Raw genomic sequence first — 12,587 nt, 5'->3', positions numbered from 1 at the left:
GAGTAAAAATATTCACTCGAGGGAGTCGAGGGACTAAAAATATTCACTCGAGGGAGTCGAGGGAGTAAAAATTTTCATCCGAGGGAGTAAAAATCACTGGAGGGAGTCGAGGGAGTAAAAATATTCACCCGAGGGGGTCGAGGGAGTAAAAATATTCACTCGAGTGAGCCGAGGGAGTAAAAATATTCACTCGAGGGAGTCGAGGGAGTAGAAATATTCACTTGAGGGAGTCAAGGGAGTAAAAATATTCATTCGAGGGAGTCGAGGCAGTAAATATATAGACTCGAACGGGTAGAGGGAGTAAAAATATTCACTCGAGGGAGTCGAGGGATTAAAAATATTCTCTCGAGGGAGTAAGAATATGCACTCGGGGCAGTCGTGTGAGAAAAATATTCACTCGATAGAGTCGAGGGAGTAAAAATATTTTGTCGAGGGAGTAAGAATATTCACTCGGGGCAGTCGACGTAGAAAAATGTTCACTGGAGGGGTAAAAATAGTCACTCGAGGGAGTCGAGGGAGTAAAAATATTCACTCGAGGGTGTCGAGGGAGTACAAATATTCACTCGAGGGAGTCGAGGGAGTAAAAATATTCTCTCGATGGAGTCGAGGGAGTAAAAATATTCTCTGGAGGGAGTAAAAATATTCACTCGAGGGAGTCGAGGGAGTAAAAGAAATCATTCGAGGGTGTAAAAGAAATCACTCGAGGGAATCGAGGGAGTAAAAATAATCACTCGAGGGAGTCAACATATTTAAATTTTTCATTCAAGTGGGTCCAGAGTGTAAACATATTGGCTCGAGTGAATCGAGGTAGTAAAAATAATAATTTGAACAAGTAAATGTTTTCACTCCAGGGAGCCTAGGAAGTTGGAATATTTAGTTCACATAGTCGAGCGTATAAAACTTATCATTGGTGTGTCATTTCTTTCTTTTAGAATATTTGTACGACAGATCCAAATAAATTACTGTAATTTTCATTAAGCTTCATGTGGTTTGAGTACCGTCTTCTTCCACCGAAGTTTATTTGTTTTGAGGGTTCGAAATATACTTTTTGATCTAATATAGAAATGTTACTACTCTCTTCATTTATAATCATGGTAAGTTATCATTATTAAAAATACTAAGTTTTAAATTCATCTTCCAAGCTTTGTTTATTTTTGCATATTTTTATTCACTCAACTCCCTTGAGTGAACATTTTTACTCACTCGACTCATGTAGTGTATATTTTTACTCCCTCGACTCCCTCGAGTGTATATTTTTACTCCCTCGAATCTCTCGAGTGAATATTTTTAATCCCTCGAGTGAATATTTTCACTCCCTCGACTCCCTCGGGTGAATATTTTTACTCCCTCGACACCCTCGAGTGAACATTTTTACTCCCTCGACTCCCTCGAGTGAATATTTTTACTCCCTCGACTCCCTCGAGTGTATATTTTTACCCCTTCGACTTTCTCGAGTGAATATTTTTACTCACTCGACTCCCTCCAGTGTGTTTATACTCCCTTGATTCCCTCTAGTGAATATTTTTACTCCCTTGACTCCTTCGAGTGAATATTTTTACTCCCTCGACTCCCTCGAGTGAATATTTTTACTCCCTCGAGTGAAATTTTTACTCCCTCTACTCCCTCGAGACAATATTTTTACTCCCTCGATTCCCTCGAGTGAACATTTTTCTCCCTCGACTCCCTCGAGTGAATATTTTTATTCCCTCGGATGAAAATTTTTACTCCCTCGACTCCCTCGAGTGAATATTTTTACTCCCTTGACTCCCTCGAGTGTATATTTTTACTCCCTTGACTCCCTTGAGTGAAAATTTTTACTCCCTCGACTCCCTCGAGTGAATATTTTTACTCCCTCGACTCCCTCGAGTGAATATTTTTACTCCCTCGACTCCCTCGAGTGAATATTTTCACCCCTTCGACTCCCTCGAGTGAATATTTTTACTCCCTCGACACCCTCGAGTGAATATTTTTACTCCCTCGACTCCCTCGAGTGAATATTTTCACCCCTTCGACTCCCTCGAGTGAATATTTTTACTCCCTCGACTCCCTCGAGTGAATATTTTCACCCCTTCGACTCCCTCGAGTGTATATTTTTAATCCCTCGAATCTCTCGAGTGAATATTTTTAATCCCTCGAGTGAATATTTTTACTCCCTCGAGTGAATATTTTTACTCCCTCGACACCCTCGAGTGAACATTTTTACTCCCTCGACTCCCTCGAGTGAATATTTTTACTCCCTCGACTCCCTCGAGTGTATATTTTTACCCCTTCGACTTTCTCGAGTGAATATTTTTACTCACTCGACTCCCTCCAGTGTGTTTATACTCCCTTGATTCCCTCGAGTGTATGTTTTTACTCCCTTGATTCCCTCGAGTGAATATTTTTACTCCCTCGGCACCCTTGAGTGAATATTTTTACTCCCTCGACTGCCCCGAGTGCATATTATTACTCTTTCGAAAGAATATTTCTACTCCCTCGACCCCCTCGAGTAAATATTTTTACTCCCTCGACTCCCTCGAGTGAATATTTTCACTCCCTCGACACCCTCGAGTGAATATTTTTAATCCATCGACTCCCTCGAATGAATATTTTTACTCCCTCGACTCCCTCGAGTGAATATTTTTACTCCCTCGACTCCCTCGAGTGAATATTTTTACTCCCTCGACTCCCTCGAGTGAACATTTTCCCCCCTCTATTTCCTCGAGTGTGTATTTTTACTCCCTCGAGTGAATATTTTTCCTCCCTGGACTCCCTTGATTGAATATTTTTACTCCCTCGAGTGAAAATTTTTACTCCCTCGGCTCCCTCGAGTGAATATTTTTACTCCCTCGAGTGAAAATTTTTACTCCCTCGACTCCCTAGAGTGAATATTTTTACTCCCTCGAGTGAAAATTTTTACCTCCTCGACTCCCTCGAGTGAATATTTTTACTCCCTCGAGTGAAAATTTTTACTCTCTCGACTCCCTCGAGTGAATATTTTTACTCCCTCGACTCCCTCGAGTGAATATTTTTACTCCCTCGACTCCCTCGAGTAAATATTTTTAATCCCTCGACTCCCTCGAGTAAATATTTTACTCCCTCGACTCCCTCGAGTAAATATTTTACTTCCTCGACTCCCTCGAGTAAATATTTTTACTACCTCTACCCCCTCGAGTGAATATTTTTACTCCCTCGACTCCCTCGAGTGAATATTTTTACTCCCTCGACTCCCTCGAGTGAATATTTTTACTCCCTCGACTCCCTCGAGTCAATATTTTTACTCCCTCGAGTCCCTCGAGTGAATATTTTTACTCCCTCGACTCCCTCGAGTGAATATTTTTACTCCCTCGAGTGGATATTTTTACTCCCTCGACTCCCTCGAGTGAATATTTTTACTCCCTCGAGTCCCTCGAGTGAATATTTTTACTCCCTCGACTCCCTCGAGTGAATATTTTTACTCCCTCGACTCCCTCGAGTGAATATTTTTACTCCCTCGAATGAATATTTTTACTCCCTCGACTCCCTCGAGTGAATATTTTTACTCCCTCGACTCCCTCGAGTAAATATTTTTACTCCCTCGACTCCCTCGAGTAAATATTTTACTCCCTCGACTCCCTCGAGTGAATATTTTTACTCCCTCGAGTGAATATTTTTACTCCCTCGAGTCCCTCGAGTGAATATTTTTACTCCCTCGAGTGAATATTTTTACTCCCTCGACTCCCTCGAGTGAATATTTTTACTCCCTCGACTCCCTCGAGTAAATATTTTTACTCCCTCGACTCCCTCGAGTAAATATTTTACTCCCTCGACTCCCTCGAGTGAATATTTTTACTCCCTCGAGTGAATATTTTTACTCCCTCGAGTCCCTCGAGTGAATATTTTTACTCCCTCGAGTGAATATTTTTACTCCCTCGACTCCCTCGAGTGAATATTTTTACTCCCTCGACTCCCTCGAGTAAATATTTTTACTCCCTCGACTCCCTCGAGTAAATATTTTTACTCCCTCGACTCCCTCGAGTGAATATTTTTACTCACTCGAGTGAATATTTTTACTCCCTCGAGTGAATATTTTTACTCCCTCGACTCCCTCGACTGAATATTTTTACTCCCTCGAGTCCCTCGAGTGAATATTTTTACTCCCTCGACTCCCTCGAGTGAATATTTTTACTCCCTCGAGTGAATATTTTTACTCCCTCGAGTCCCTCGAGTGAATATTTTTACTCCCTCGACTCCCTCGAGTGAATATTTTTACTCCCTCGACTCCCTCTAGTAATTATTTTTACTCCCTCGACTCCCTCGACTCCCTCGATGAAGTCAGTCCCTTTTGAAACCCTCAAAAACTTCGGATATATAAAGGAAAACGAGTTATTTTCGATAAAATATCACTTCAGAAGACGCGACAGTTTTATTGCACATGGTAGTATCCCAAGTTCACAAGGGCAAGAATTCATTAATTTTGATTCTCTGTCGTTGTGCTCTATCGAAAGGTTAGGTTTGTAACATATTACTCCTACGAACAAGCATGACTGGCAGATAGGAATACTGAACACAACTCCAGAGAAATGCATGCTCCACTTACGTTTATAGCTACGCTTTGGTGATTTGCCCTCAAGGTCAATCGAGTGGTAATTCAGTTCCGTCCCTGTTCTTAAGCCATGTTCGTATTACTTCGAACAGTTTTGATAATGAAAAGCATGCCTCTTAATATAACAGACTTCTTTCGCGTAAGAAATCGAAACTCAGTTGGTCAGAGCAACTAGTCTGTAAGAATTAGGTTGTTAGTTAGTTAGGAGCCCAGTACGAGTAAGGGTTTTTATTACTATTTTTTTTAATCTTTTTTATGTGAGGAAAAATCAAATTGTGACATTGCGATATCAAATGTATTTGATTAGGTAGCTTTGTCTTAGCTAAACTTTAAACATCACTAACCGTCGAAATTATTTCACCAACTGATCACTTACTGAACATTTCAAACACGTCAAACCAGTGGCATAACATAAAGGTTAACCTCTACTCCGCAGTCCTTAGTTATGCGTCCGTACTTTCAAGGGCGGACTAAGGGCCGGGCGACTGCCCGGGGCGCCAGAGAAAGAGGGACACCAAAACGAGCCTCAAAAAGTAAATTTTATAATGTGCTTTCTACTGACGTTTTTGGTTTATATTCTTGTAAAGTAGTAGCAATTATATGATCTTTTTCCATTTCACTATGGAAGAAGAGAGTTTCATAGTACTAAGGGGGGTGTATCGAAAAATTGAGAGATGGCATGTAGAATAAAGAGTGCCGGGAATTAAGTATTGTTTGTTTGCTTGCTTGAGTTTAGCGTTCCACGGTTATGCCTTAATGGGCAAGGGAGATGTGGATACTAATTATAGTGGAATCCGAACCACTTTTATCGTTCAACAGTAATCCACCGGGAATTGGACCCGGTACCACAGAAGGCAGGCGTGCTAGCCACTAGACCAGGGGGGGTGGAGTTGGTATTGTTTATAGTGGGCCATATTCTTTGTGAACTTTTCCTAGGTAATGGATTTCTTTTTGAAAATGGGTTTAAAACAGGGGCGTCATTTAGGGAGGGCAGGGAGGGGCATTTGCCCCCCGTGAGTTTGAGATGTATATAGATGTTATCATTAGAATAGTAGTAAATCAGTGAAAAACGCGAAATTTTACTTATATCAAGAGGTCTTGCCCCCCCCCCCAAAGCAAAATCTGAAATGACGCTCCTGGTTTAAACTATTAAAAACACTATGATAAAATGTAAAATATAGGCTACTACTAGGGGAAGGGCGCCAAAAAGTCACTTTGCCCGTGTGAAAATTTGGCCTGCTCCGCCCCTGCGTACTTTCTGTATATTTTTTGGCCTTGCAGCTTGTGCGGTCCCCACGCCACATTGTTGCGGGGGCGCTATTTACGCCTACCCTTCGAACGTAATTCAATAACTGTTTAAGAAATTCTACCATCAGCGTGAAAACGGGAATATATTTTTCTAATAGTCCCATAGAACTTTCACTCAGAATGCCAGATGCAATTTTTCAGAGTGGGCTCTGGCTAAGTAGAAGGAAGATATATTTCCTAAGTAAGTTCCTTTCAGAAAGTTTGCTATTTCTTTAACAGTGATGTAAATAAATATACTTATCGTTATTAGCTCGACACCAAACCATCCTGGACAAATCCCTCTAGAACAATGATCGGCAAAAGTTATTCTGCATAATTTTATAAGCGACTCAAGGGTGAAACACTTGTTAACGAAAGCAATGTTGTGTATATACTGCCTTGTTTCTGACAAAATATAAAGTCTTTTGTAATCTTTAGACACTTTTCCTATTCTTTTTGTCACCCTTGGTTGTGTAAGGAAGCCTCGAACAAATAAAGAAGAGGTAATATTACAGATAAGGGGCGCTATAAATATATTAGGTATTTCTTTTGTTACCTAACCATAACGGCCTAGGGTCGTCTTCAGTAGAATAAAAAATGCTACGTGATATTACATTCACGAAGGAGGAAAGGATGCTCTAAATATATTTCTTATTCATTTTGTCTGCCCTGCTTCTCAGAAATTATATACCTTCTGTTGGAGGGTGCTGAAAAGAGAGGAGGGGAAATAAAACGTCGTGCCCCCTCATACATTTTAAATTTTGTGACGTGGTTGCTCAAATTATTACTAAAGAAAGCACTTTAAACTAAGATGTGTAAAGTTACAACATTATGTAAGGGTGGCATATTCATTAATAATAATAATAATAATAATAATAATAATAATAATAATAATAATAATAATAATAATAATAATAATAATAATAATAATAAATATGAATGTCTTTGGAGAGCCGAAATTATGTGAGACGAACAATGATATGTAGAGGTTTAAGATGGGTGGTCATAGAGGAGGAAAAACCAGGATTTTTCTCTCTCTGACTCTCTAACGTTAAGATTATGTGCTGAAGGTAAGAAGCATCATCATTCTACAATAGGTTGCTTTTACGTAGAATATCTATTACTTGAGCTCCCCTCCTTCGGGCAACTTTGCTTATGTAGTAAATTCAAAACAATTTCAATTTAAGACAAATATTTATAGAGAAAATTAAACATTTAATAGGGAAATCTGTTATCAAAATATCCAAACACGTAGATAGAAGACTATGTAGTGAGAAACATTGTGAAACTATAAAATTCTCCAAATTAGAATTAACATTTACTGGAAAACATTCGTTATGCATCAGTGAGCACAGGGGAAATAATTACGAATCTGTTTGCAAACAAAAATTAGAGACACTAATGCAAATGCGACGATATTTTCTTTTTTTTTTTTTTTTTTTGTATCGTCATGAGTTTTACACATATGTTACAATTTGATTCTTTCCCAAATAAAAAATAAATAAAATAACCTTAGTGATAAAAATGACAACAGTACTTCCACGGGATTCGAACCGTCTACCTTCGGTATACAAACTCGTTGCTTTACCTAACTGAGCTATTTACTCTCTTACGTAAGCTGAACCTGTTCTACAGTAAAGACGATTTTTCATTACGATTGGGCTAACAATTCGTCTTTTTCCATAGGTAATTTCCACTATTTGCACTATCTATACGTTAATACTTAGCATAGATTCATATATTTGGAGTTCGCTGATAATGCATATAATAAGACATACTAGAAATATTTCGTTAAAATTTTCGTTTGTAGATCTAATCCACGCTTCTCTCAATGACATAGATGTCGCTGCTTCGTGTTGAACTGCAGAATTCCCTCGCGTTCTTGAAAATTTCCCACTTTAGCAGAGTTGGTAATTCTCGAGATTTCTGTCGATTTAATGTTTTTTGCTTCTAATTTCTTTATTTTAAGCTAATATCTAACACAAATATTAAAAACGGGTTTGTTATTAACCTTTCCTGATGGGGAAACCTTCCGAAATTTCGAACATATAAAGAAAACGGAGATATTTTCAAAAAACTTCAAAATAAAGAGACGCGTCATTTATTTTGCTCATGGTAGTACAGTGCTCCAGCTTTTGCAGAAAAGTTAAAAAAAAAATCTAGATTTCCTCGCACCACTGTTCGTAGCACTACCCCTATCTGATCTAAAATGGCGTCTTTCAAGTGTTATTTAAGTTTGGGAAATAAGTACACGTAATAGTTAGACGGAGCTAAATCTGCGGAATAAGAATGATGATCTAGACATTGAAATCCTAGATTATGCAATGTCAGTTATGTTCGCAGGAGCTTGATGGACAGGTGTATTCTCCTGAAGGAACATAATTCCTTTCTTTTCATTTTCCGCAGCGTTGAACTTTGAATTTTTCTTTCAGTTTTGTAAGTAATGTAGAGATTCTGGATTAAATATCTGACCATTGAGGAGGTAGTCTACCACTCCATACTTATACCAGAAGAATGTTCCAAACAGTTTCTCAACCTACTTCTGTGTCTTGAACTTCTTGGGGCGATGGAGAAATGAGTGCTACTACTCCATTGACTGTTGTTCCGATTCAGGATCATAGTGGTACAACCATATTTCATCTATGGTTACTATTCGTCAGCGAAATTGATCAACATTACGGTCAAATTGGAAGAATACTTCTCTTAATGCCGTTACCCTTTTATTCTCCTGACATATATTTTGGGAACCCATTATGCCGAGAACTTGCGCATACCCAAGCCATTCTGAATTATGCTACCGACGAGTTCCAAAGAAATGCCCAGAATCCCTGACACAAGTTTTGCTGAGAAGATAAAAACTGATTAAGCGGGGTGCAGACCTCAGACTATAATAAATATAAATAGCTTAAATTATTTTTGTCACACAAAAACTGGGGTGGCCTAGGCCCTCCGGCCCCGGGCTATATCCACCACTGGCTGAAATGCTGCAATTTTCAAGAATAATGTTACAAATTGCATCCATGATTCCAGGAAGAGTCTAATTTGTTGAGAAATTGCTACGTTTATACTAAGCCACTTACTTCTTCACCACTATATATAACGGAGGAGAGTCCCGTGGTGTTTCACTGATTTCTTAATTAATTTACTTCGGTGACTTTCCTTGGTGGAACAAAAATGTTATAACAGTAAGGATCTGGATGTTCGTGAAATTATCTGTTTGGGCACACATAATCACTTCAGAGGCCTGAGAAACAATAAGAATTTCATTATTAGACCTAATATGAAAATTTATATTTGTACATACAGAGATATGTTTTTCTAAACTACGATTTCATTTTTCTACCTAGTACCTACACTCCTTCTGGATTGGACTACGACATTTTCAGCAGCTCCTCGTAAATTTTCTCTCTGTCTCTCTCTCTGTCTCTCTCTACATATATATATATATATATATATATATATATATATATATATATATATATATATATATATATATATATATATATATATATATAGATATATATAGATATATATAGATATTTATATATATATATATATATATATATATATATATATATATATATATATAGAGAGAGAGAGAGAGAGAGAGAGAGAGAGAGAGAGAGAGGGAGAGAGCGAGTGATACGTAGCATATAGACGAATGTGTTATTTGTAGCATACGCGAAAGTAATTCAATTTATGTTTAGGCTTCAAAAGTTTCATTGAAAAAGATTTCATGTGCAGACGTTACTTATTTGTTAGTTACAAATTTTATTTGAAATAAGTTTAATTTATAATCATATAGATCTAACATAAAAACAGCAACGAAATACACAATGTAATGTAAAATAAGTCAAACGTAATAAATATGTTATTTTTGGTATGGCAAATAGCCGCCCCCGAAAATGTATCTGCCCCCCCTTTGTCCCCCTAACAACTTAAAGCTGGAGTTGTCACTGTAACAATATAGTATGGAGTTCTTGCATACTATTCATTGTTGGCGGAAAAATTTCTTCTTTTACTTTCTTTTCTCCACATCAAAGGATTACACCGAAAAGTTTACAGAAATGAAAATAAGCTTTTCATTGTTGCATTGTTATGTTCTCAATGATTTTGCATTGTAAATATTGGCTTTAAAAAATATTAACACAGTATGTTAAACTTTCAGTTAAAGAGAATTTTCCAAGAATTGTGCTATATATTTTAAATTATGCTTTATGCTTTATTTTCTAAAATTATGCTTTTAAAACTAGGTTCCCAATGTGAGTGCATTTTGGCGTTCACCCAGTGTCGTGACCATAGTGCTCTCAAACGGGTCGGGTTGACCCGACCCGACCCGTGACCCGACCCGACCCGAGTCGGATCGGGTCAGTTCGGGTCGGGTTACGAGTCGGGTCAACTCGGGTCGGGTTGTCGGGTCGGGTCAGTTCGGGTCGGGTTGTCGGGTCAGGCTACTCGGGTCGGGTTGTCGGGTCGGGTCAGTCGGGTCAGCTCGGGTCGGGTTGTCGGGTCGGGTTATTCGGGTCGGGTTGTCGGGTCGGGTCAATCGGGTCAGCTCGGGTCGGGTTGTCGGGTCGGGTTATTCGGGTTGGGTTGTCGGGTCGGGTCAACCGGGTCAGCTCGGGTCGGGTTATCGGGTCAGGTCAATCAGATCGGATCACGGTTCGGGTCAGTCGGGTCGGGTCGGGTCATCGGGTCGGGTCAGTCAATTCGGGTCACGGGTCGGGTCGGGTCAGTCTTCAACCCGACCCGACCCGACCCGTTGAGAGCACTACCCTCAGAGGCATCATGATAGGGATCCTGGAGGTTATGCAAAATACTTCATTAGATGCGCGCTCTTACAATTTTCCTACCGCACTTGTTTGATCCGTCTATATTCAATCGTTTGTGATTTACAAAAATTGGAAATATAATTTGAATCACCCGGTATATGCAACCATTCTTCCAGTTCTATTAAATAGATGAAAACAATCTAAATACTGTCCAAATAACATTGATCATTTGAATTATCTTACCTGAACTTCTTGTTGGTAATAATAATAATAATAATAATAATAATAATAATAATAATAAACTTTTCAGTTAATCCCAGATGCTCAATACAAGGCACTGATGACAGCGTTTGAAATTGGATATCGCCTAGTTGACACAGCCTATATGTATCGCAATGAAGATGTTGTTGGAAAGGCAGTGAAGGATTACATTGCAAAGGGAGGAAAACGAGAAGATATTTTCATCACGAGCAAGGTAAATGCTTCCTAGTTATTAGAAATAGTTAATCTCTGTACACAACACTGCATGATTGTGTTCATGTCTCAATCCGTGTTTAACACAGGCCAATGATAACAGCGTGACTACTTCTTTATTGTAATATTTCAACTCGAAGTGTTCGGTGTTGAGGTTAACACAGGCCAATGATTCCAGCGTGACAACCTATCTAGCGTGATATTTCAACTCCACGTATTCGGTGTTGAGGTTAACACAGGCCAATGATCCCAACATAACTACCTTTTTAACGTGGTATTTCAACTCCAAGTATTCGGTGTTGAGGTTAACACAAGCCCGGCGTTACTGATTTGACGCAGAGCCGGTGTTAAATTAGACGACCATATTAATTTTACAGTGTAAAAAATAACACCACGGCAGTGTTAAAGAAGTAGGTGAATGAAAGAAGAAACGTGGAAGAACAATGTCATGCTCTTCTTCCAATCTCTCTGCCGTGTCGTGACAAAACGCTGTAACTTTGGCGAAGAAGTTTTGCGAAAATGAGCCTTAAAGTTTTCATCCGAAAATGTGATCTGTATCGTGTAGAAATAGTATATCTTGACTTTGGAAACACGTGGTTACATGTAATGTTACGTAAATGCATGTTGTGTGATTAAATTTGGTGAAAATTGATTGGTTGACCATTATTGCCTAGTTACACTGGTTCTACACGATACAGATCACATTTTCGGATGAAAACTTTAAGGCTCATTTTCGCAAAACTTCTTCGCCAAAGTTACAGCGTTTTGTCACGACACGGCAGCCCTGTTAATAGCACCCCACTCGCATGGTCAACGTAAGTCATTGAAGTGCTAATATTGGCAACTGTATTATTTGCCAGTAATTACCGAAATATTTTATTTATTAAGAACAATGAGTTATCAAAGGCAATACTCCCACTTTAAAATACTGTGTTTCAGACAGATAATAGGGTAATCCCAAAAGTTGCCCTGCCCTCCTTGAATTACTGTCGCAGATTCTGGTAGCATCCCAGTTTCAAAGATTTGCTTAATGTGATGACTTTTTACATATATATTTTTTTCCCGTTGCGTTGCTGTACATGGAACTTTGCGAAGACTGGTACGGAATGTCATTATTCTTAGCAAATGAAAGGTTTGGATAATATAATTGTTGGCAGATAATACAGTTGGGGCAGTGATGAATTCAGTGGTAGAGGACTCACCTCTTTTGTAGGGGTCACTGGTTTAATCCCAGTCCGCACCTAATGAGCCTTGTGACAGACAATCATCGTTCGAGTGGTTTTCCTAGATGTTTTCCATTTCTTGCCACCATTCTCCATCTCATCATCATCGTCTACCTTAGTCTTGATTCATAATCGTCGGATGTTAAATTTTTAAAAATAATAATGCAGTCATCAATATTAGTACCTTAAAGACTTGCGTTCACCATGTGAGCAGTAGTGCTACTATGAGCTTCGTAATCATTTAATTCTTTAACACTGCCACAGTGA

General features: G+C 38.9%; 1 protein-coding gene and 1 long non-coding RNA gene across 2 annotated transcripts in view; one reads left to right on the top strand and one right to left on the bottom strand.

Annotated features, from left to right (window-relative positions):
- Positions 1-12,587, bottom strand: part of LOC145664193 (uncharacterized) — a 119,643-nt gene that overhangs the window by 65,913 nt on the left and 41,143 nt on the right. The window contains exon 2 of the long non-coding RNA XR_014127330.1: positions 8,932-9,095. This is a non-coding gene — a long non-coding RNA (uncharacterized LOC145664193). The remainder of the gene's footprint in view (positions 1-8,931; positions 9,096-12,587) is intronic.
- Positions 1-12,587, top strand: part of LOC145664191 (aldo-keto reductase family 1 member A1-A-like) — a 60,400-nt gene that overhangs the window by 31,279 nt on the left and 16,534 nt on the right. Inside the window, exon 2 of the mRNA XM_081730628.1 lies at positions 10,934-11,098. Within this exon, the coding sequence (XP_081586754.1) occupies positions 10,934-11,098 (165 nt within the window). The remainder of the gene's footprint in view (positions 1-10,933; positions 11,099-12,587) is intronic.

This window comes from Thermobia domestica, chromosome 11 (genome assembly GCF_964235325.1).
Source record: "Thermobia domestica chromosome 11, izTheDome1.hap1.1, whole genome shotgun sequence".
In the NCBI taxonomy this organism is placed as follows: Eukaryota; Metazoa; Arthropoda; class Insecta; order Zygentoma; family Lepismatidae; genus Thermobia; species Thermobia domestica.
Note: the sequence above shows the minus strand (reverse complement) of the source record. Positions and strands in the feature narration are given on the sequence as shown.